The sequence below is a fragment of the Phyllobates terribilis genome, unplaced genomic scaffold, assembly GCF_046119375.1.
Source record: "Phyllobates terribilis strain yellow unplaced genomic scaffold, ASM4611937v1 Scaffold_5__5_contigs__length_657084704, whole genome shotgun sequence".
Classification (NCBI taxonomy): domain Eukaryota; kingdom Metazoa; phylum Chordata; class Amphibia; order Anura; family Dendrobatidae; genus Phyllobates; species Phyllobates terribilis.
Window position 1 is genome coordinate 630,501,029 of NW_027362765.1, and position 26,225 is coordinate 630,527,253.

Below are 26,225 nucleotides of genomic sequence, written 5' to 3' on the forward strand. Positions count from 1 at the left end.
GTAAAGCACGTGGGGGTTCAGGGTGCTCTCCACACATCTAGATAAGTTTCCTGAGGGGTCTAGTTTCCAAAATGGTGTCACTTGTGGGGGGTTTCCACTGTTTAGGCACGTCAGGGGCACATCCGCTAATCATTCAAGCAAATTATACATTCAAAAAGTCAAATGGCGCTCCTTCCCTTCCGAACCCTGCCGTATGCCCAAGCAGTGGTTTTCCCCCACATGTGGGGTATCGGCTTACTCAGAAGAAATTGCACAACAAACTGCATGGTGCAATTTCTCCTGTTACCCTTATGAAAATGCAAAATTGGGGGCTGAAAAACATTTTTGTGGGAAAAATGTGAAAATTTTATTTTTACGGCTCAATGATATAAACTTCTGTGAAGCACCTGGGTGTGCAAGGTGCTCACCACACATCTAGATAAGTTCCCTGAGGGATCTAGTTTCCAAAATGGTGTCACTTGTGGGGGGTTTCCACTGTTTAGGCACATCAGGGGCTCTCCAAACGCAGCCTGGCATCCGCTAATTTTTCAAGCGAATTTTACATTCAAAAAGTCTAATGGCGCTCCTTCCCTTCCGAACCCTGCCGTGCGCCCAAACAGTGTTTTTTCCCCACATATGGGGTATCTGCGTGTCCAGGGGAAATTGCACAACAAATTTTGGGGTCCATTTTTTCCTGTTACCCCTGCAAAAATAAAACAAATTGGGTCTAAAGTAACATTTTTGTGAAAAAGTTAAATGTTCATTTTTTTCTTCCACATTCCAAAATTTCCTGTGAAACACCTGAAGGGTTAATAAAGTTCATGAATGTGGTTTTGAGCACCTTGAGGGGTGCAGTTTTTAGAATGGTGTCACTTTTGGGTATTTTCTGTCATAAAGGCTCCTCAAAGTCACTTCAAATGTGATGTGGTCCCTAAAAAATGGTTTTGTAAATGTTATTGGAAAAATGAGAAATCGCTGGTCAACTTTTAACCCATATAGCTCCCTAATGAAAAAAAAAATTGGTTCCAAAATTGTGCTGATGTAAAGTAGACATGTGGGAAATGTTATTTTTTAACTATTTTGTGACATATCTCTCTGATTTAAGGGCCTAAAAATTCAAATTTTTAAAATTGCAAAATTTTCTAAATTTTCGCCAAATTTCCTTTTTTTTTCACAAATAAACGCAAGTGATATTGAAGAAATTTTACCACAATCATGAAGTACAATATGTCATGAAAAAACATTCTCAGAATCAGGGGGATCCGTTGAAGCGTTCCAGATTTATTACCTCATAAAGTGACAGTGGTCAGAATTGTAAAAATTGGCCTGGTCATTAACGTGCAAACCGCCTTGGGTTGTAAAGGGGTTAATAATAGGTGTAGAAATTCTGCAGTATCAAAAACACACCAAAAGTTCATTATGGGAACGTAGCCTTAAGGCCCCGTCACACTTAGTGACGCTGCAACGATCCCGACAACGATACGACCTGTCACGGATCGTTGCTGCGTCGCTATGTGGTCGCTGATGAGCTGTCAAACAGGCAGGCTCACCAACGATCAGGGGAGCAGCGACATCGTGGAAAGAATCTTTCCACGATGTCCTGCTCCTGGTTACCAGCCTGCTGAAGCAGGAGCAGGCTGGTAACCATGGTAAACATCTTGTTACTAGGGGCACACGCGCACCTAGTAACCCGTTGTTTATCATGGTTACCACTCACTTTAGCAGGCTCGTAACCATGATAAACAGCGGGTTACTAGGTGCGCGTGTGCCCCTAGTAACCCGATGTTTATCATGGTTACCAGCCTGATCGCTGGTCCCGCTGGTCACACACAGCGATGTGTGCTGACCAGCGGGAGGGTAACGACCAAAAAATGGTCAAGGACACTTTGCAGCGATCAGTGACCTCACTGCAGGGGCCTGATCGCTGCAAAGTGTCACACATAGTGACATCGCTGGTGAGGTCGCTGTTGTGTCACCAAAACCGTGACACAGCAGCGATCTCACTATGTGAGACGGGGGCTTTAGGCTATGCGCACACAACATTCTCATTCCACTGGCAGAGCCACTTAAAAGCAATCTGTCAGCACAGAATGAATGTGTTGAATGAATGAATGTTCAATCCAAGTACTGGCGCTCAGTGCATCATGACGGGGTCAATTATTTATATTCACCTTCCCACCTGCTTGTTCTCCATATATTGCAAGCAGGTGTGAAGGTGTATATAAATGATTGGCGCCGCCTTGATGCACCCAGCGCCTGTACTTGGATTGAACAGTCACTCTCTCCTGAGTCCCTTTAAAGAACAAAGACAGCAGTGTCTTTTTTTTTTACCTGCGGCTCACCATAGTGGCTCTTCTTTGTATTTTGTACTACAGTGGCGGAAGCAGCCCGTAATTTGAACACATCGCTTCTTTTAACCACTTAACTGCTTCCAAACCCAAAAACAGTTAAAAGAAGTCAAGAAGGACTGGACATGAGCACAACAGAATCATTATGACATTGCTGTGCATTATGTTCATTTTTTTGCAGCTGTTTTGAAGCGTTTTTTCAGCTAATTCCTGGCAGAGTCTGCCTGATAAAGACGTGTGCACTCACCCTAAAGCCTCATTCAGTTGTCTGTGTTTAAACACGTACGGTAAAAAATTGTACTGGTGTGTTCAGTGTTGTGCATCTGTTTGTCATCATTGTGTTATCAGTGTTTTTCATATGAAGGATAAAGAGAGAAATTACTAAGCTTCTCCTATACTTTGAGATATTAAGCACGGGTGGCACATGGATGCCATTCATGTGCTGTATGTTTTTTTCACGGATCCATAGACTTATATTGTTCCTTGACATTTGTGCTGCTGGAGAAAATCTGACATGTCTCTGTATTTTGCATTGACACACAGTCCGTGAAAAATACGGATATGATAGCATCATACATTATTATGGGTACATGTGGTATTTGTGAAAAACTACAAAAAAAACCCTATGTACATGCAGCATGGACGTCTGAACGTCTGAATGAGGCCTTAGGCTGCGTTCCCACGATAAGTATTGGGTTTTTACTGTAGCATTTCTGTACCTATTGGCTAAATTAGTTTACTTTTTTTTTCCATTGTTTGTCACTGCGTTTTTTGTTTCTTTTTTTACATGTGTTTTTAGCACATCTTGGTTCTTGACACTTCCTAGTATTTGGCTGTGATAAAACTTTATTGATGCAGTCATGTGAGACAGCATGGTGGCTCAGTGATTAGTACTGCTTCTCCAATTTTACCTGTGGATTTTGTCCATCTAATGTAATTCTATGGGGAAAATCTGCACATAAACTCGGCATATCCGCAAGAGAAACTGACATGTCGGGGATGTCAAACAGGCACCGCAGGTCAGTTTACACTGCGTTAAAAAATAAAAAAAAAAACACACACACACACAGTGGGCATGAGATTGAAATTAAGACGTTGCGTTTTTTTGCACCCTGACAATACACAGCATCAAAAATGCAGCAAAAGTTCATATTGGGAACTTAACCTTATAGTTGAGCAAAACTATCATAGCCCAGCAGTCTTGTTGCACTTTGTGACAGCCGAACCAGAGCTTTATGATCTTCCTTCCTCTTGTCAGTCCCCTATGCTCCTCTCCTGATTAGTAGGCCCTTGCGATGTCATGACTTGTGTCCATGGAGCCTACAAATCTAAACAAGCCCATATGATGGTAGTAGGAAGTTCACAGTGCTCTGGTCTGGCTGCCACGGAATATCAGCATGACCGCTGCATCAGAGACCTACAAAGATTTTTGCTGAACTCCTCATTTAGGTGTCATTTTTTTCACATACATGGTTTACCTGTGTTTTTCACATGTTTTTTTGTGGTTTTTTTCTGACACACTGATGAAACTTGCATGGGAAAACATTGATGTCTGACCTATTTTTTTTTTTTTGCATATATGAAGAATCATGGATGTCCTAATGAGGCTTTATAGGATGAGTTTTCTAAGCATTTATAAATCAAAATGCTTACAGAGTTGAATTGGAGAGAAGGAAGATTTAACAGCTCACTAGCGAATTTTCTTATCTTCTTCAACAAACCGCATTAGACAGTGGAACACAAAAGCTATAGAAAGGAATTGGTGCAGTTTTATTTAGTGAAACCCAATTATCAAAAAGATATAATCAGTTATTAAAAAAACAAAGCATAAAGAAAACGTTGCCCCCAAAAGTGTCCAATTTCTTTGAAAGGGTTGTTTGATCTTGTGGTAAAAGTCTGAAGTTACTTTTTGTGGCTGCAAACTTCTGAATCCTCACAGTTGGTGCATTGCATGCTGTCAGGATGCTGGGAGTGGGTGGTCATATGATCATCAGTATGTGATTTGCAAACATTCTGGCCACATTCTGCTCTACCTTTCTCAATTGACTTGTATTGGGCAATGCCGAGAATGTCTAGTTGGCACTTGACCTCATGAATGTCATTTGCACTTTTGTGGTCACATGACCACCTGCTCTCACTGGCATCGGAGAATCCTGACAGCGTGTGATGTGCACCCTGTATTCAGAAGTTTGCAGGCACAAGGAGTGACTGCAGACTTTTAGCACAAGACTAGACAACCCTTTCAAAGGGACTGTTGGAAACAAGTACAGGCGCTCGGTGCGTCACAGTTAGGCCAATCATTCATATACAGCTTCCCACCTGCTTGTTTTCCATCTATCGCCAGCCTTCTCTGACCCTATGAAGCCAGAGCTGTCAATCAAAGAAGAGGGGTGGAGATAGAGAGAAACGAGCAGTTGTGAAGGTGTATATAAATGATTGGCCTCACCATGAAGCACCGAGCGCCTGTACTTAGTTTGAACATTCTGTGCTGACAGTCCCTTTAGGTTTACAATACATATTTGATGCATGGTGATTTACTGAGGCATATAGCTGCAGACAATGAGGGTGATTTACGAAGACCAGCATTTTATACCCACTCTTCATGATTAAGTCTACTCAGGATATTAGTTTGTGGCTGGTGTGTATCAGCGCTTTAGTTTACTATATAATTGGAAAGGCATTTTATATCAGAATACAAGCGTAGGTGAAGCATGTAGTATGTAGTAGTTGGTGCCTTTGAGAAAGAATACATACCGGAAGGGGCTTAATGTGCTGCCATAGAGTGATCTGAACTGGCTTTGCTGCGGCTCTAGGTCTTTGTGCTTTGTTCATATACACACTTACGGTAATTCCCCCTGCTCATAAACAGGATATCTCCTGCTATTTGGTGCGGTAGGCCATAACTTTGTGTGTGATACATTGCCCTGCATGGCCTTCCATCGGAGGCTTTTTCTTGGTAGGAAATGCTGAATCCCAGAAGGTCAGGTTGTGTGTCTTCAATGGTGTGCACACTGAGGATTGTATACTGGGGATCTGCTCATTAGCATAGAATCCTCACACCCTGTGTATTATGGGTCCTGGCCTTGCCACTGGTGCCATACATTTTGTAGGGATGGTGCAGTTAATGTAAATATCATTCTCCCTAGGAGCAATGGTAGGTTCACACTTTGTGTTTTTGCAGCTTTTTTTTTCTGCACCAGAAACCAGAGTGGTGTCAGGAAAAAATGCTGCACACAGTATTCTCGTAGGAATGTGTAAGAAATAGACATTCCTCACATGTAATAAAGCTGTCAGTCGCAAATCATGCACACGGGAGCGATTCAACCATATCACCGAGCAGCTGTAAATACTCGGCCCGAGCATACTCGGACAGAACATACTCGCTCAACCCTAGCCAGGACCTGTGTTGAGACACTGGATTCCAGACTCATACCATACATATCCTGTACATAGGCTGTAAATCCTAAGTGTTCATACAGACAGGTGTATTATATGGACGCAGAACGCACACTGACCAATGGAACTCAATAGGGCTGTGCAAGCTTGGACTGGCCCACAGGAGAATAGGAGAATCCTCTGGTGGACCCCTGTGCAGGAGTGGCCTCCACCCTCTTATATGAGCTGTACTTGGCACAATATACTTGAATCACTATGTGCAGACAAAGGCGGCATCTTATTCATTTAACAATCTACCCAGTTCATTGTTATATACATTTGTGATTGATGATAATGTCACATTTCCGTGTAGCTGAAAAGATGGGGCCCTGGAGTTTGCTACCGGTGGGCCCTTGGCACCTCAGTCCCACACTTTGCTGTGCAGGTGACCGTTTTTTCACACTGACCAAGTATCCTATTCAAGTCTATGGTTGTAATGAATAAAATCGGATTCCATACATAGTTTCCCAGATAAAACTGGGGCGATTTTTTTCATATGCTCATCTGAACCTGACATAATGCTAAGTGTGTGATGACCCCATGTATAGGTTGCTATAGGCTCCCATTCACTAGATGAAGGCTGAAAGTGTTTCTTCTGGCATGTGTCTGGACAGTATGTATGAGGATCTTGTATGTGTGACGGATCCAGACCGCGGCCACTGCTGGCCTAGAACTCCTAAGTATATATGCCCGATAGAAGGATGAGAGGCTTTGTGCCGTAGTCATTGTTCTGTCGCAGGATGTTATGGTAGATTCCCTGAATGCTGGGAGACATACAGATTGGATGGCTCTGAACTAACCAAAGGTTCTGCCGATCGTTCCACCTTCAGCCATCTGAGACAACACTCCCAATACACAGGAGCCCTCCTGTGCTTTCCTGAGAGAGCCCCCAAGTGACACGTCGGCCGGCAGTGTATCTCAGGGAGAACAATGCGATCAGCATCTAGAATTGGACATGCGCAGTCGACATCTGTCCTGACCGTCAATCGGTCGGCGTGCCTGTACACATTAGACTTTCAGCTGAACCTGTCGATATCGGTGGGTTCAAAAACTTGGCCCCATACCCATTATGCTGAACGCATAAGGGCCTGCTTACAAAAGGTAAAGACTGCTTGTTGTGTACGATCCAGCCATCATTCTGATTATTAGACGTATTCATGTAAAGCTGCATGAACCGGTCACCAGCCAGTGTCTAATGTCCAGATGCAAGTGCTACTGAGTGCACTGAGGGTGTGGGAACAGGTGATAGAAGGCACCAGATTGTGAGGAAGGGAGAACACACAACAGATTGGTGATGTGATGGGCCTGGCTACACAGATGTTTTTAGAGCATACTGAAAACTGCAGATACTGGGAATTAACTGCATTGTCTGGGGTAGAGCATTTCAGAGAACTGACGCAGCACAAGAGAAGTCTGTGTGAGGGGTTTGGATTGTGGAAGATGTTCGTTTCCCATGTGAGCTGTTACTGGTGTCACCTGCCCTGAGGCCGGCATGCTGAGCACCAGAGCTCCCTGACAGCTGGAGGCCAGCTGCACGCTCTGTATGCCTCTCTCTGTAGTGTCCTTGTGAGAGTGTGGGTCACTATGGCACTGTATGGCGTTCTTGTGAGGAGACTGAAGACGCCTGTGTCCTGAGCTGTCTGTTGGGGGCACAGATGGCTGATGTCCCCCCTGTGAGGGGCAGCCCTGCCTCGTGTGCTCTGCGGTCTGTTCCCCCCGCACATCGCTGGGCATGTGTGCTGCAGGATGGCTCTGCATTTCCTCCCCCTGGGGTGAGAGACGGGAAGCCAGGCCAGTTGTGCAGAGGGAGGAGAGTCTAGCTGTCGGCCAATCAGAAGGCCCTCTCCCCCACCCCACCTCCTCCTGTCTGCTTCCCTCCTTGGGTTCGGCCACCCCTTCCCCCTCTTTTGTGTGACTTCGCTCCCCGCCTACTGCAAAGCACTGCTGGGAAGAGTGTGTAAGCAGCAAGTGAAGACAGCCAGGAGGGATTTGCAGAGAGGGTCCGAGTTGGCTTAGCATGAGGCAGCCAGGAGCCAATGTGCTGGGCTGTGTAGCTGGGGCTGGCAGCACAGTCACCAGGGCTACTGCATGAGGACTGCAGAGCAGCCAGCTCCCTCCCACTGACTGAGCTGGCAAGTAGCAGGACATGTGCTGCTGGTCAGTGCTGACAAGGGGTGAGTGGGGAGTGGTCTGTGGCATTAGTGCCCGCAGTCCTGTAGCATGGCAGCTGCCTCTTAGTCTTTGCTGTGAAGGATGCGCCTGTGAGTGTCACTCCCTGTCTGTTTTCATGTATACTCCCCCCTCCTTGCTGCTCACTGGGGGCTAGTCTTGGCTGCTTGTGTGTGCTTACCTGTCATGTCCCCCCACCCCTGCTGCTTATGGTTATCACCTGATCAGCTTCCTTGCTGTGTGTGATGCAGAGCCAATGCCCTCCCACTAGCCCAGATGGCAGAGTGGCATTGTCATGGGCATCTCACGCCTTTCCATGTATTGCTGCGGCTTGTGTCCATACACACTGTGTAACCTGCCCCTCCTTTTTTTCTCCCTGTTTCCTGGAGGGTAATAGAAGCTTCTGGAGGAACACGCACAAGACCCACCTGAGCTTGCACTCACCGGAGTCCCCATTGTCCAGTGGCCCAAGAGGCAGCAGGTAAGTCCAGTCTGCATGCGATCCTTAATTTCTAAGACGATGGCTGTGATGACCCTGTAGGCAAAGTATGTGACTGGCTTGTAGGGACCCATGAGCCTGAGTAGCCATTGGCAATTGCAGCATTTTATTCTATCTATTTGTGGTAAGTTCTGCCTGATTCTGTATTTTGCGAAAATCATCAAACTTGTCTTGTTTTTGATTCACATGTATAGAAACAAATGTAATGCACACAGATGTAGCAGAGCTTAATTTGTCATTGAAGGTCGTCTTTATAATTTGCTGAGATTCAAGGAAGTGACTTGCAGTCCTATGTAAATACAGACTAAGGTGAATGACAAGTTTGGTTCTGCTATGTCTGTATTATGTCTGCCACATAGGGGCTGGTTATATAAAGAAGCTATTGATGAGCCTTCACAGATATGTATACCTGAATGAGACCAGAATTTTACAGTTGGGAGATTGTATTTGATGGTCACACTTGCTCTAAATGGGTTGCAAGCTGCTGTTCTCTGGTATCAGCCACTTCTGACTGGAGAGATACTGGTTCTAGGGTTTGTAAATGGGATTATTGTACAGGAAGTCTGTTGTGTGCTGGGAAGTCTCTTCCCCAGTTGTGTCTGGCATGGTTTTGGCTCTGAGGAGCCCCTTAAACTTTGACATACATGTTTGTGAATGTGATTCGTTGCTCTTAATATAAGCTGAACTTATGTGCTTATATATAATACGGCATCAGACTTGTCTGGGCTGGGTATGATCTTAATGCCTTATTGCACGTAGGCTAATAACTTCTGTTTTCTCTTAGAAATCACGGTGTATAAAATGCTGGAAGTATGATGTCATACTGTTTTGTACAGTTGTTTGGCATGAGGTGCCGGATGTCCGACCTCCACCGATCTCAGACTGATGACCTATCTTGCAGATACGTCATCAATATTCTGTGATCAGACATCCCCTTTAAGGGGTGTCTATGCCGCAGATTTTCTGCCTGGATTTTTTAGGCACAAAATCTGCAGTGTGTTGCAGTAGGAGCATTGTATTAGAGATTTTACAGAATCTCCTCCACCCGACTGCATAAAAAATCTGCAGCCTAAATTTACACAGGTTGTGGATTTTCAGACTGATATTTGTCAACTCCTGCAGTGGATTTCACCATAGATGTCATCCTCTGCAATGCAACTGCACGATTTGGTGCATTTTTTGACTGACCGTTCCTTGTAAACCTACCATAAAATGTAAAATTCACTGGTCCTGGTCCTGTTTTTTCTGTGCACTTGTGTGAATCCAGCCTTGAGCCTCAGTCAAGGGAACTGCCGCTCCCTGAGCGCAAAGGGAGGAGGGTCAGCGCTCTTCTGTCCAGTGCCCCAATTACATCTGCTCTGATTGGAAAGGTCCATGTGCCGTAATCATTACCTCCGGCCAGGTGAGGGCTCGAACTATAGGGTGTCGGAGGCCAGTCCATAGGAAATGGCATGAAGGCTAAGTTCACACCATGTTCATACTTATCAGCTACACATACATATTATATAATTTCATAGGTGTGTGTAATATAGAAAGTTTATAGGTATGTGGGTGTATATAATATAATAAATATATATATTTAATATGAATCTTGATTAAACCCTAACACATGGCAATGAATGATATATGCTTGCATTAAAATATATATTATAATGCAATGTGTTAGGATTTAATCAAGATTCATTTATTTCATACACTACTTATCTCTTTATATTTTATAATTACATATTTGAATGATTTTAAGGGTATAAATTAATTCCATTATTTTAGTTTTGCTGTGATGATGAATTTTGATACTTTACTTTGAATTACTCTAAACCGTGTGTGTATGTATAGATATAATTTATTCCAATTTTTAAGGTATAAGAGCCAATGGGCATATGGAGCCCCTTTAAAAACTAAAAACAGGATCCAGCCCTATAACTTTCCTATTGTAACATTAAACCTTTTTAGCAGTTAGAAATAAATGAAAAAAAATGTACTTCTCAATATTGTAGCAAAAACATGGTGTGAACATAGAATATTTTTTTCAGTGTTTATTAGTACTATAAAAAATTTCTGAACGAAAACTTGACATACGTATCTATGACACAGTTGCCACACTACCTATGAGATATTATACCCTTTGTTTTCAATAAAAGAAAAAAGTATCCAGAAGTATATACTGCAACTGTAGGCGAACATGTCACACATCTCGAAGCACATAGAGCGTCCTAGTTCAGATTCATCTGACTCCCATATGTACAGGGGATAGTTTCCCTTTGAAGCAATGCTTGTCTAATGTTTAATGGAGCAAAACCTAGTGGAGGCATACTGAAGAAGCGTCAAAGTTTTTATCCTCTTAATATAATGCAATCATCATATTATATAGCACCGTGTACTTAAAATTGCTAATTTTGCTCCTTTACCCAGTTAAAGGATTTGTCCACTACTTTCTGATTGATGCCCTAGGGCATCATTGTTTGACCAGCTGGGGTTTCGCACTCAGCACCCTCGCCGATCAGCGGTGATCGGTGCCGGCGGCCGCCTGCCGGTAGTGTTTACCTGCGGTGCTAGGCCATCTAGCTGTAGTGGCCGGCGCTTGTTACTGCACATCCGCCTCCTATTCAATTCAATGGGAGGCGAATGTGCAGTACCCCATGGCGGCTACTACAGTTGGACGGCCAAGCGCCGCAGGTAAGTACTTCCGGCCACCGGCACCGATAACAGCTGATTGGCGGGGGTGCCGGATGCAGAACCCCGGCCATTCAAACATTGATGCCCTATCCTACGCATAGGGCATCAGTCAAAAAGTAGTGGGCAACTTCTTTCATTTTTCTCTTTCCTATTAGATATATGATGTCAAGGGATTAAAAACTGACTAGCTGAATCCTCCCAAACTCTATGTATAAACAGGAAGTCTCTTTTACTTACGTGACTTATCATTAGTACTACAATTCTACTGCACTGCAAAGTCCTTGGCAGCCCAGCTCCTCATCCTCTTTAACTCCTGACTCAGCTGCTCCGCTACTCCCCCTGCCAGGGACTTTGTAGTGAGGTAGAATTGTAGTTCTAATGATGACTCCTGCAGGGAAAAGAGACTTCCTGTTTATACAGGAAGCTTACTCCTCTATGACTGCATTAGTGCCTGTGGTAACTTGAAGGTTGTGGGCCCCAATTCAAGCTGCAATTCAAACAGGGCCCCCAACTATTGCAGGTCTTTAATAGTAATAGTCTTGACATATGGGCCAAAGAGATCTTTTGGGGCCCCTACGTTCTAGGGCCCGGATGTGATTGCAACCACTGCACCTGTATTATAAATACGCACCTGACTACAGCTCTGTATTAACTAGGGCACCAATACTGTCCAGTCCTGTTTTCTGCTTAAACATATTAGTGCATAATTCTGCCCTTAGGAAGTAAAGCACAAGTGTGCAGTTATGTATAGATGGGGCAATATGAGCGATCTCACCAGTAGGATGTAGTGTTTTTGTTTTTTCGCCATGGGTTTGGCATCATATAGTACGTATGTCATTTCTGTATTTACTATTGGTGTAGGAGACCTATCAGCGTTCATCCCTTACAGAAACGTCACATTTAATATTCTCTGTCTAATTAGATTTCATCAGCAATAATGAATCAACGCTGCAGTCTGCCCCTTGGACATTATGGTTTTCTGCCACATAACAGATGACTGTAGAAAATCTCCCCCCTCCCCCTCCCCATGAGTACTTTGTGGAACCTCTGCAAAGACATTTTACCCTGCTGCCATGGGTCAATGTCAGAAAAGAGAAAAGAGTAGGCAGCTTAAAGGGGATTTCCAGGCACAAAAAAAACCAATCAGGCAGTAGCATTTCTCGCTACATTTTATTGGCATTTTTGGTGAATAAAACTGACTTTATTAAATGTGTACTGTAGACAAAGCATACATGTAATCCTCAACCAAAAATGCTTAAAAAAAAAAAAGACTGTTGAAAACTCTTAAAAACGGGAGTTTTGAACACTGCGTTTTTTACTGCCGAGAGAGCAGGTTTTGGCTGCAGGACATACACAGCAAAAACGCTGTGTGTGAACATAGCCGTAGCACTGTTTCAGAGGTTGCATCCTTCAGTTTGTTTCAAGGATAATAGCTAATAGATGCTTAAATGTAACAATCAGCTGTAAAATATGCTTAAAGAGCAATCGTCATTTTAATTTTTATTTCATAAATCAGTAACACACCTAAAAATAAGCAACTTTGTAATAAATATAAATGTATAATTTCTCTACCAGGACTGTTCTTTAATTTTCATACATTCCTTTTCATGACCGGTCAGTACAATATACCATTAGAACACCAATATTACACCAGCCACTTGGAGAATTTCACACTTAGGTAGTTGTTGTACATTCCCATAGCAGTTGGCAAAATGATTTCCTGTTTCCTTCTTCCACCATGGTAGGATTAGACGGTTACTGAAGGTGCTCCTGTGCCTCATGAACAGCTCATATAATGGGTGTGCATTATTGCTCATTACTGCCAAACACTTCTTCTGAATTCTTGCCTCCTCAAAAGTGGCAAGATGTCGGCCAACAGCCGAGCTTGCCTTCTTGTTAAGCTTATTTAGCTTATTAGCATCAGACACCGGCACACTACTTCCCCAGCATATGATTGCGAAAAAGATGGCACTTGCCACTAAGGACAGGTAGAACATTTCTAACATTTTGCTGCACACATTGAACGACCTTAGTTTCTGTAGGAAGTACAGTTTGCTCATCCCCTTCTTATACATCTTCTCCATATGGCACCCCCAGTCCAGTTCGCTGTCTAAGTGGACCCCCAAATATTTGTAACTCTCAAACTGCTCCACTTCCTGACCAGCAATGGTGACAGGTGAACAGTCCATCTTTCTCCAGTTATAGTTCACCACCAGCTCCTTAGTTTTCATTATGTTTAGTTGTAAATAGCTAGCCTGGCACCGGTCCACAAAATCCGACACCACCCTCCTATATTCCTCCTCACTCCGCCCCCCCCCCCCCTCCCATAATGCATCCGACTACCATGGAGTAGATAGGAGATGGCAGTTGCTACTGATGAGATTCTATGTAGATCGGAGGGGGAGCTCCTCCCGACCCTTCACCTCTGCATAGGAGATGGCAGTTGGTGCTTATAAGATCCTATCTCAGTAACATTTGGTCTTCACTGAACACAGATTTTACCTGTGAATTTAGATATTTGATAATGACTGATCAGTTCTGATTAAGAAAGAAGCAGATTTCTCTGATAAGATATAATACAAAGTTTCTTATTTTCTCATCTACTATTGATTTATGAAATAAAAATTAAAATGAGTTGCTCTTTAATACATTGCGCAGGTGAATAATTTTGCACCCCCTACCCTTAAGACTGGTATCTTTTAGGTTCTGACAACTATGGTACGTGCATGGTATAGTACCATAGTCCCCCTCCACCACCACATTTGCACATCCTGTATTCAAAGTTTCTTCTACCAATGGAGTCCTGAACGGTGTTGTCATGTTAATGTCAAGGGCTTGCTGGAGACCTATTCCCCTTGTATACAATTGTAGCTGAGCTGATTTCATCTCGTGACAGAAGCCACAGTGACATCAGGACGTATTAGCTGCAGCGTTTGTAGGACTGCAGCTAATGCAATAGATTATCTTCTTTTAATCATAGAAAAAATGGTCAAAAGAGAAATCCGCTCCACTACATCTTTATTTCTAAAAAAAAAAAATGACTTAATTCTTTGCAAGTTCCCTCATTATTTTTATTTATTCATTTTTTTTCTTTTAAACCCCTACATTTAGTATAAAGTTCACCTCCGGCCCAAGATCCAGTTCACCAAACCTCACATCATGCGGCCCGCAGCTCGACATGCCGTTTCTGCCCCTCGCCCAATGGCCGCCATCTCTGGTCATACTGCGTCCTCTGGTGCAAGGAGGCGACGAGTAAGGTGCCGGAAATGCCAAGCATGTCTCCAGAGAGAGTGTGGGACCTGCCACTATTGTAAGGACATGAAGAAGTTTGGAGGTCCAGGCAGAATGAAGCAGTCATGCATGCAAAGGCAGTGCCTTGCGGTAAGTATAGGGTCTGGCATTTATAAACGTTGCTTTCTGCATTTTGGCCCCCTCTTTCCTTGTGTATTCTGTTCCTCCCACTTCAGCCACTTGATAGAATTATGGTAGGGTGAGCTTATTTGAGCCCCAGGGGTTTGTAATGATGAGGTCACTGATAAGGCCTCCTCTGTCCTCCAGCCCAGACTGCCCCATTCTGTTACCTGTGCCATATGTGAAGAGGTGGATCAGACCAGTGATTCCCGTGACTTTGAGAAGAAGCTCATGGAATGCTCAGTGTGCAATGAGATCGTCCATCCTGGTTGTCTAGAGGTGAGTAGTCATACTTCTTCACTTAGGGGCAATCTAGAAAAACCATTGTCCAGACTTGATACAAAAGTCTGCTGTAATTCTGTGACTGACGACTAGTTGCGTTTGGCTTCTAACCATAGAAATGAATCAAGAAAAGCTGGATGAGTTGGCATTTGACCACAAGTATGCAAATCGCAACATTTGGTCACATGACCGCCCGCTCTTACCGGCAATACTGGGGAATCCTGACAGTATACACATTGCATGCTGTCACGATTCAGCAGTCTACAGACAGTGATTGTGGACTTCTGAGCCAAGGTGGGACAATCCATTTAAAAAAGGCAAAACAAATCAATCTGTAGTTCTAGAAAGGTGGGAAAGGGTCATCACTGATATGTTATGTGGGTGGAGGTAGATGGAAACAGTTTGGTCTTGTGATTGGCCGGGTGCCACTTTTAGCCTTCCCTTTGACTTGGCAGAAGATCTGTTTTTTTTTCCTTCATTGCTGTGTTGTACATTGGAAAAGACAACCATGTAAATATTTGCTGCTCGGTGCAGCGGCCGGCACATGCTCATCAAATTCTCATTTTCAGGCTGAAAATGAACCTCCATCTTTTGCATCACTATTTGTTCTGGAAGTATATTAGGAAGAAGCACAGCAGATCTCTAAACATTTTTATTTTTTTTTATGTTAGAAAATGTAATTGGTTAATAGATGGCTGACAGACTGCTGTATATACAGTCATGGCCAAAAGTATTGAGAATGAGAAAAATAGTAATTTTTCCAAAGTTTACTGCTTCATTTTTTGTAATGGCAATTTGCATATACTCCTGAATGTCAAAGAGTGATCAGCTTAACAGCAATTACTGTACTTGCAAAGTCAATATTTGCCCAGAAAATGAACTTTAACCCCCAAAACACATTTCAACATCATTGCAGTCCTGCCTTAAAAGGAGCAGCGAACATCGTTTTAGTGATTGATCCATTAACACAGGTGTGGGTGTTGATGAGGACAGGGCTGGCGATCAATCAGTCATGATTAAGTAAGAATGACATCACTGGACACTTTAAAAGGAGGCTGGTTCTTGGTATCATTGTTTCCCTTCAGTTAACCATGGTTATCTCTAAAGAAACACGTGCAGCCATCATTGCACTGCACAAAAATGGCCTAACAGGGAAGAGTATCGCAGCTACAAAGATTGCACCTCAGTCAACAATCTATCGCATCATCAAGAACTTCAAGGAGAAAGCTTCCATTGTTGTCAAAAAGGCTCCAGGGCGCCCAAGAAAGACGAGCAAGCGCCAGGACCGTATCTTAAAACTGTTTCAGCTGCGGAATCGGACTACCAGCAGTGCCGAGCTTGCTCAGGAATGGCAGCAGGCTGGTGTGAGTGCTTCTGCACGCACTGTGAGGCGGAGACTCTTTGAGCAAGGGCTGGTTTCAAGGAGGGCAGCAAAGAAGCCACTTCTCTCCAGAAAAAACATCAGGGACCGACTGATATTCTGCAAAAGGTACAGGGAGTGGACTGCTGAGGACTGGGGCAAAGTCATTTTCTCTGATGAATCCCCTTTTCGATTGTTTGGGACATCTGGAAAACAGCTTATTCGGAGAAGAAGAGGTGAGCGCTACCACCAGTCTTGTCTCATGCCAACTGTAAAGCATCCTGAAACCATTCATGTGTGGGGTTGCTTCTCAGCCAAGGGAATCGGCTCACTCACAGTCTTGCCTAAAAACACAGCCATGAATAAAGAATGGTACCAGAATGTCCTCCAAGAGCAACTTCTCCCAACCGTCCAAGAGCAGTTTGGCGCCCAACAATGCCTTTTCCAGCATGATGGAGCACCTTGCCATAAAGCAAAGGTGATAACTAAATGGCTCATGGAACAAAACATAGAGATTTTGGGTCCATGGCCTGGAAACTCCCCAGATCTTAATCCCATTGAGAACTTGTGGTCAATCATCAAGAGACGGGTGGACAAACAAAAACCAACAAATTCTGGCAAAATGCAAGCATTGATTATGCAAGAATGGACTGCTATCAGTCAGGATTTGGTCCAAAAGTTGATTGAGAGCATGCCAGGGAGAATTACAGAGGTCTTGAAGAAGAAGGGGCAACACTGCAAATATTGACTTGCTGCATTAACTCATTCTAACTGTCAATATAACCTATTGGTACTCATAATATGATTGCAATTATATTTCTGTATGTGATATAAACATCAGACAAACACTAATAAAAACCAGAGGCCAGCAGATCATGTGAAAATATAATTTTGGTGTCATTCTCAAAACTTTTGGCCATGACTGTATGTGTATGATTGTCAGCCGCTGTAGTGGGGGGCAGGGGGAGCGCCTCCTGGTGAATACATGTTCAGTTAGCTAAACAGCACCTTTTCTTGTGCCCTTTCATCTGATAGGTCCCAATTCTACATTTTGTCCTCAACTCCCATCTGGTAATGAGAAGAGCAGGTGATGCATCATGGGCTGCAGAGTTGGCATCTGTTCTTTCAATGGAGAGAGCCGATGACCTGATCTGTTGACAGCCCTGTCCATGACACAGTATAGGCTGCATCCTCCTGTAGGTTTTTTTTCCCCCATTCACCCAGTGAAATAGAAGCATAATAGAGAATTCTTTGCAAGTCCAAACTATAAAATTTAAAGGTTGGGTATATCGGTTTAAATGAAATAACTCTTAAATTCAAGGTAGTGTTTAAAATCCAAAAACGTAAAATTGGTAAGGAATTAAACATATAAACATATTTTTAATAATTTAGAAGTAACAGGCCAAGAACCCTGTGCTTTAACCTTTTGTGTCCTGTATCGTAGATGGACGGTGAAGGCTTGCTGAGTGACGAGCTTCCCAACTACTGGGAATGCCCCAAATGTAACGAACAGAGGAAGCACACGGTGAGCGGACTGACCTCTACTTCCTAAAACACTTTGGGGCTGATTCATCAAACAGTTTTTGCCAGAATTCTGTCATAAAATTGTTTGAGATGTCAGAAATCTTCTGCACAACTCGTAATTACACAAAAATTTTGCGACAATTAATGTTTTAAACCCAGTCCTGGACAGCTCCTCTTACTTTTGGAAAAGTAGGTGTTGCTTTGCCGGAAAATTGCAAGGTGCAGCACAGAGCACTCCTGAGAAATTCATTATAATTTTACAGAAGTGGCCGACTGAGTAATTTTTCTTGTGGTGGAGTTCAGCAGCTACACGCTTCATTCTCCAGCGTTCATTAAGACTGGCACACAAAACACCAGTCTTGATTGATCAAGCCTTTATCTGTTACCTGGTTGCTGCTCCTTTTAAAAGTGATCCAATCCTGAGTGTTTGCTTGAGCTTAAAAAACACTAGCCCTAATGAACTAGATGACCTAGTAATGGTGTATGCAATGACTTATATTCTCACAAGCTGTGAAGATGTGGATGGGAAAGTATCCCCCCCATTCACATTAGGCTTCCTGTTCTATAATCCCATTTAAGAGCGCTGCTATTGAAAATTTTCTGATGTATAACGGCTGATAACAGAGAGAGCAGTACTGTGGTTTAACTTTGTTTGCTGTGTGACTGATTTCTTGGACATGTACATTTGTGGGCAATATTGCTACCTCCAGCTGGCAAATCAGATCACGTTATTGCTGCAATGTTCTCATCGGTACTAGAAAACTTGATCTCATTGCTTCCACGAAGGCCTTATATTTTCTGGTTTTAACTTTTGTGGTGGGTTTTTATGCTTTAATGAACCTGAACCTTTTCACTGATTTGTTTTTTAGCCAGGAATTCCTTGTTTATGCATACGTTTTCTATTTTTATTTTTTTTAGGTGAGCACAGATCAGGAAAAAGTCTTGCTGCACAATGTAAGTTCTAAGTTGGGATCTCCATGAAGGGTAGAGTTAGAACTTTTATTTTTGTCTCTGGTTCATTTGATCTAAATGACACATATATTGTCATATCCATGTGTGTTCAATTTTTCACAAGTTTTATACTGACATTTTTGCTAAAACGAAGGGGCAGAACCGCTCAGCTCGGAGATCCTTGGTGAGAGATCAACGTATGTGCACTTTAAAGCAATAGAAATGCCAAATTCAGTAGTCAAGATACACATAGGGTGATTCCAAAAGGATGGGGGCAAAATGATCACCTCGGTAATCAGAACGATAGAACTTCACACAAATTTATTAACCTGAATAGACACACGGTCTATACAAGTTCTATGTGTTCATATGTTCAATGTTATTTCCATAGATGACATAGCAGATGTCTAGGTGCTAGTCTAGCTCTGCCAGACTCTTGCTAGGGTATCATTGGATGTGGACTCCACTGTTTAAGTCATGCGTCTCGGGTCGTTTAGATATTGTAGCATGGGGGGCAGATACACTAAGTCCTTGATGCAGCCCCACATATTGAAGTTGTTGCATAGATCTGGTGATTTTGGACACCAGCGCAACATTGGTGAACTGTTGTTTCCGACTCGACCGATTCAGCGCTCTGGTAGAATTTCATTCACCATACCATGGTCTGTGGCACCTCTAGTCCCATAATTCCATAATGGTCAGCCAGGTCGAATGCTGTTCAGTTTTTTCCAAAGTCTTTGGGCATCCCAGACTTTTCGCATGACATAAACACCCATTGGTTTCGATTTGCTTCACCCACTGCAAAATGCAGTTTCTATGCATAGCACATTTTCCTACATTTTTTAAAAAAATTTCGCTGCACTGTCACACCAGACCCCATTCTTGTAAATTCCAACACTGGAAAAGCTTTTTCCTCATTTGATATAGCCAGTTTTGCGTGGATTTTTCAGTAATTTGCCACTTTTGTACTATCCTGCTTTAAATCACCCAGTAAATGAAAATTAATATATTTTTTTAAAAAATGTTCATATATTTGACTACTTTTGCTTTTTTTTTTTTTTTGGTTGTTTGCTACACGTGTATTGTGCACTGTTGCACAAGTGGGCACCACGCAGTTGTATCTCAATGGTCTTTGCGATAAGTGTGTATATCACAAGCCTCTCTTTCTGAGCAGAGTGGCACAGAAACTAATGTCACACCACTCAAACGAGCGCGTCTGCCCCTTTATTTTAGCAGGCTGTGAGGGTCTCCATACCTGGACTCCAACTAATGAAAGCTTCTGACATGTTGGAAGTTTGGCAAAATGATAGGTCCCTTTAACCTCTTCATAATATGTGGCACAAAATAGCCAAGGTAAACATCTGAGCCTTCAAACCTAATCATATATCCTCCCTGTCACCTGATGTCACATATGCATTTGCTTCAGCAGTAAGGGGTTAAAGATCTATCCTATTCTTTCTCTTATCTTGCAATACAAACTTTTAGGTTTTTCTTGTTTGTTCCCTGCTTTTATTTGCTCCTTACAATATTGGATTTTGGATTCCCTGCAGTGTTCCTACAAGTCTTTCTCCTTGTAGAAGAGCCTTCAAACTGACACATCATGGACAAGTTTATCACCTATACATTTCTCAGTCAGTTCTTGGCATAGCTATTGAGGCACTGAAGGCAGTCACAATTGTACCTTCTGGCCAAGATGACCTCTCCCACTATTTACAGGAATTTCACATGTTTTTTAGTTATCCATATTCTTAAGAACATTCCTTGTAAAACTACAAGTTGCTAAAAATTTAAATAGGTTGCCCACTACTTTAGCATTGATGACCTATCTTTAGAATAGGTCATCCATGTCTGATCGGTCCGGGTCCGACACCTGGCATCCCTGCCAATCCGCTGTTATCGGGCATCAGCGGCGGCTGCCGGCCAGAGGTGCTCACTTGCGGAGCTGGCTGTCTTCTGATAGTTGCCGAGGCCAATTACTGTATTCAAATCAATAGGAGGCGGATGTGCAGTACTCTGCGGCAGCAAGTGAGTACTTTCGGCTGACACCAATACCAGTTGATCCTAAGGATAGGTCATCAATGATAAAGTAATGGACAACCTCTTTAATTGTAATTCAATTTCTTTGTACTGTATTAGCCAAATTCTACTGAGTAATGACTCTCTGCCACTGATATACCATATAAGTACTATACTGCTGGTGTACTTTGTAATTATCCTTTTATTCTCCCTGCTTTTACTCAGAAACGAAAGGCTGTGGACAACTGTGATCAGGACCCCCACTTATCAGCTAAAGTTTTAAGGCCTCCTTTGGGTCAGAGTCCCCCATCACCACCCCTTCTCCTCCTGCCTCCTTCCCCATCTTCTGGTCCTCCAACGCCGCCAGCAACCACACCACAGGCATCCCACGTCAACAGGGAAGATAGAGTCAAGAGACGACAGCTAACCCGTGAAAAAGAAAACCACCCCAGTGGGCGAGAACATTCTGAGGCTGATCGTGCCTGGCACCGGAGCTCCTACCTCACTGTTACCCTCCAGCGACCCCCAAAAGAACTCAGTTCCTCTTCTATTGTCCCAAAACTGCAAGCCATTACACCAAATCCCAGGCATCACTTTCGACCACCTCTTCCTCAGCCACCCGAAGAGGACGAAGAAGACGAGGATGAGGATGACGATGATGATGATGTTGAGAATGGACTGATACCAGGGCAGCATAAAGATGACCTGTCCATGCAGAAGGATGTATGGCTGTCAGTCTTCCAGTACCTAACACGGAAAGAGCTCTGTATCTGTATGAGAGTTTGCAAGGCCTGGTACAAATGGTGAGTTTGTTACATGTATAACCAGTCATTAACCCCGAATCCATGATACAATTCATATGTCGGCCATGGGCATGTCACTTTTAGCTCCATGAGGAATATATATGTCAAGTTGGTTACACAGTATAGCTTTTGTACTGGTGCAATCAGCTGCAGGAGCTGGACTAATATGCTTAGCTGTCAAGAATTCATCATTCCCTGATAAACAGCATGTGCTTGAGATTCCAGAATTCTCATTGATTGTGCTGGTACTGTAAAATGCTGTGAATTTTACTCACCAAATACGCTGCTTCATTTAAAAACTACACACGTGGTATCGCTGCATCCGTAACAACTCATACTTTTGCACGTTATCATTATTTATCCCACAAGGTAAATGCCGTAAAAAAATAAGACAAAAAGCAGCTGTTTTTGTCCATCCCGCCTCACAAAAAATGAAATAAAAAGTGATCAAAAAGTTGTATATATCCGAATATGGTACCAATAAAAAGTGACTTTGAGGGGCCTTTATGACAGAAAATACCCCAAAGTGACACCATTCTAAAAACTACACCCCTCAAGGAGCTTAAGACCACATTCAAGAAGTGTATTAACCCTTCAGGTGCCTCACAGGAATTATTGTTTTGTGGAAGACAAAAATGAACATTTTAACTTTTTTTTCACAAAAATGTTACTTTAGACCCAAATTTTTCTATATTTGTTAGGGTAACAGAAAAAAATGGACCCCAAACTTTGTTGTGCAATTTCTCCTGAGCACGCAGATACTCCATTTGTGAGGGAAAACCACTGTGTGGGCGCACGGCAGGGTTCGGAAGGGAAGGAGCGCCATTTGACTTTTTGCATGTAATATTTTCTTGAATAATTAGCAGACGCCATGTCACGTTTAGAGAGCCCCTGATGTGCCTAAACATTGGAAACCCCCCACAAGTGACCCCATTTTGGAAACTAGACCACTTAAGGAACTTATCTAGATGTGCACTTTGAACCCCCAAGTGTTTCACAAAAGTTTATAACGTAAAGCCGTGAAAATAAAAAAATCACTAATTTTTGTGGAAAAAAAATCTTTTTAGCCCCAGTTTTTTTATTTTCACAAGGGTAACAGGAGAAATTGGACCCCAAAATTTGTTGTGCAATTTCCCCTGAGCACGCAGATACCCCATATGTGGTTGAAAACTACTTTTGAGGCACAGTGCAAAGGTCAGAAGGGAAGAAGAAACGCCGTATTGGAGTTGATATTTTGCTGGGCTGGTTTGATGGTGCCATGTCACATTGGCAGAGCCCATAAGGTGCCAGAACAGCAGAACCTTCACAAGAGACCCCGTTTTACCAACTGCACCTCTCAATTAATTTATTTAGGGGTGCAGTGAGCATATTGACATCACATGTGCCTCACAGAATTTTACACCATTGGGGGTAAAAATGGCACCAAAATTTGTCACACCATTTTTGCTGAAAGTAGAAATACTCCATATGTGGCTGTACAGTACTGCTTACCCACACCGTGAGACTCTGGACGGACGGAGCGCGATCTGCCTCCTGGAGCGCTGATTTTCCTAGAATAGTATGTGGACTTCATATACACAGCTCCTACATAATTCAGATGAACCCCCCATTGGATCCATTCACTAAAATGAGGCAGCAGAGTTAGGCCTCTTTCGCACGTCAGTGTGTCCGGTACGTGTGGTGACCGTTTCCACACGTACCGGAGACACATGCACACATATACCTATTCAAGTGAATGGGTCTGCGCACATGTCAGTGTGTTTCCACGGTCCGTGTGTCCGTGGACAAAACACATTGACGTCCATTTTTTTCACGCTGTATGGACCAAAAAACGTCCCACACTGATGACACATGGATGACATCCGTGTGACACGTACCGACACCTGGCAATCGGTGGACAGGTAGCGCTGTTCCCAAGCGTTAGATGTTGAACGCTACCCTCATTGTCCCCTGATTGCGCTGCGATCAGTGCGAGCAAGGGACAATAATGAGAGTAGTAGTCTGCTCCCGCTGTGTCCTGGTGTAAAAACAAGAATAAAATTAAAAAATCCTTATACTCACCTGTCTGAAGATCTCCCTCACTGTAATCCACCTGACTGCTCACGCAGAGGAGTCGGGGAGAATGACTCGCTCCAGCGAGCGATCCCTGGAGCTGCACTGAGCTCAGGGAGTGACAGGACACCGCTCACTGAGCGCAGCGCCGGGGCCTAGATATGAGCTGAGCCATACTGCGGTCTTTGGGAGGCAGAATGAACAAATCAGCAGCAGGTGAATAATTGTTTTTTACGCCGTTCCTCGTGCGGTGTAAGTGATCAGATGACTTTATCCTTTGGGTTGGTGCGATTACAGCAATACCTGGGTTTTTATATTTGGTAGCTGTCACACACTAACAGATTTTTATTTTTTTGCTAGGACTAGTTTTTGCATCGCCATATTTTGAGACCTATAATTTTTCCATATTTTGGCCGACAGAGTAACGTAAGGTATTGTTTTTTTGCGGGACAAGTTGACGTTTTTATTGGTACCATTTTCGGGCATGTGACATTTTTTGATCGCTTTCTATTCCAATTTTTGGGAGGCAGAATAAGCACAAAACAACAATTCAGGAATTTTTTTTTTCTTATGCCGTTCTGTGTGTGGTAAAATTGATAAGACAGCTTTATTCTTCGGGTCAGTACGTTTACAGCGATACTATTTCGGCTGATTTAGCTGTATTGCGGCTTGTTTTGCGGGACAAGATGACGTTTTCAGGTGTACCATTTTTATTTAGTCTTTTTGATCGAGTTTTGTTCGGCGGTATGATAAAGCACCTTTTTTATTTTGTTTTGTTTTTTTACGGTGTTCACTAAAGGGGTTAAATAGTGGGACAGTTTTATAGATTAGGTCGTTTCGGACACAGCGATACCAAATAGGTGTACTTTTTTGTGTTTTTTTTTTCATAATATTTTTTCTATAGATATTATGAAAAAATAATTTTATGCGGGTCCAGAACCTGGACCCGCAAAAGCGCTAGTCGAAGCGCGAAACGACTGTTGTCCATCCTCCCTCCCCGCTCTCCCCGCTTGCCACTTTTTATTGAAATGATACAATAAAGGATACAAGTTTTTACAAGGAATGGTGAGTGACGCTTACCTTTTTCTTCATTGCACTATATTTAAATTATATAATATTTCTTCTTTTACTTTAGTATTAACCCCTTTCTGACATGATACATAATAGTACGTCCCTGTGCTTTGGGCCTTTTGGACCAGGTGCGTGTTATTACGACATGGCGATCGCTGCCGGGTGTCAGCTGATTCTGACAGCTGACTAGAAAAATAATAATATATGTATATATATTGGACCCATAAATAAATATTATTCTGAATAAAATAAACAATAAAAGTACACATATTTGGTATCGCCGCATTCAGAACGACCTGACCTATAAAACTGTCCCACTAGTTAATCCCTTTAGTGAACACCATAAAAAAATAAATAAAAAACTTAGCAAAAAACGGTGCTTTATCATACTGCTGAACAAAAAAGTGGATTAAAATGTGATCAACAAGACGAGTGTAAATAAAAATGGTACAGCTGAAAACGTCATCTTGTCGTGCAAAAAACAAGCCTCCATACAGCTCCATCAGCCGAAAAATAAGTTATAGCTCTCAGAATAAAGCGATGCAAAAAAAATTCTATAAAATAGTTTTTGTGTAAAAGCGCCAAAACCTAAAAAAAACCTATATAAACGTAGTATCGCTGTAATCGTACTGACCCGAAGAATAAAGCTGCCTTATCAATTTTACCACACGCGGAACGGCATAAAAAAAAAAAAATCCTGAATTGTTTTTTTTTTTTTTTGTTTATTCTGTCTCCCAAAAATCGGAATAGAAAGCTTGCAAAAAATGTCATGTGCCCGAAAATGGTACCAATAAAAACGTCAACATGTCCCGCAAAAAAGCAAGCCCTTACATGACTCATCCGAAATATGGAAAAATGATAGCTCTCAAAATATGACAGCCAATCATAAAAACCTCATTATAAATCTGGTATCCTTATAGACCCAAATAATAAAGTCATATAATCACTTACACCGCACAAGGAACACTATAAAAAAATAAATAAACCCAATTCTTCACCTGTTGCTGATTTGTTCATTCTGCCTCCCAAAGATCACAGTAAGGCTCAGCTCACATTTATTCTGCGCTGAACGCTTACACCGGGGTTTCCATGCAAATCTCTGAAATTCGTGATTCAGATGGAACCCCCAGCGGAAGATTCCCTGTAATGAGGCAGATGGAGGCGCCGTGGATGCTGTGTCGCCTGTGATCCTACAGTGTCTATCTTTTTATTAGGCGTGCATAAAAGTGCCGTTGGCCACAGTTTTGTGAACCTCTGAAAAAAAAACAAGGATACCGCTAAACAAAGGCCAAATGGAGTCCAGAGTAACTCTGCTGCCTCATTATAGAGAATGGATCCCTCGGGATAGGATTAGGGTTGTTAGGATTAGGGTTGTCTTTTGGGGTTCATTTTCTCCTCTTACCCTTGTGAAAATAAAAAAAATTGGGGCTCAAAGATCATTTTTGTGGAAAAATTATGATTTGTTTTTTTATTATTTTCACGGCTCTACGTTATCTACTGTGAAGCACCTTGGGGATTCAAGGTGTTCACCACACATCTAGATAAGTTCCCTGAAGGGTCAAGTTTATTAAAGCAAATTTTACATTCAAAAGTCAAATGGCGCTCCTTACTTTCCGAACCCTGCCGTGTGCCCAAACAGTGGTTTTCTC

At 42.7% G+C, this 26,225-nt stretch overlaps 1 protein-coding gene across 3 annotated transcripts in view; it reads left to right on the plus strand.

Annotated features, from left to right (window-relative positions):
* The window catches only part of KDM2A (lysine demethylase 2A), a 188,078-nt gene that overhangs the window by 133,644 nt on the left and 28,209 nt on the right, over positions 1–26,225 (plus strand). For 2 of the 3 annotated variants that reach the window (XM_073686145.1, XM_073686144.1), the window contains exons 13-18: positions 8,329–8,412; positions 14,218–14,487; positions 14,665–14,796; positions 17,604–17,684; positions 18,602–18,637; positions 20,876–21,453. In XM_073686145.1, coding sequence (XP_073542246.1) covers positions 8,329–8,412; positions 14,218–14,487; positions 14,665–14,796; positions 17,604–17,684; positions 18,602–18,637; positions 20,876–21,453 — 1,181 coding nt within the window. The remainder of the gene's footprint in view (positions 1–8,328; positions 8,413–14,217; positions 14,488–14,664; positions 14,797–17,603; positions 17,685–18,601; positions 18,638–20,875; positions 21,454–26,225) is intronic. The other variant, XM_073686146.1, reaches the window with a different exon arrangement.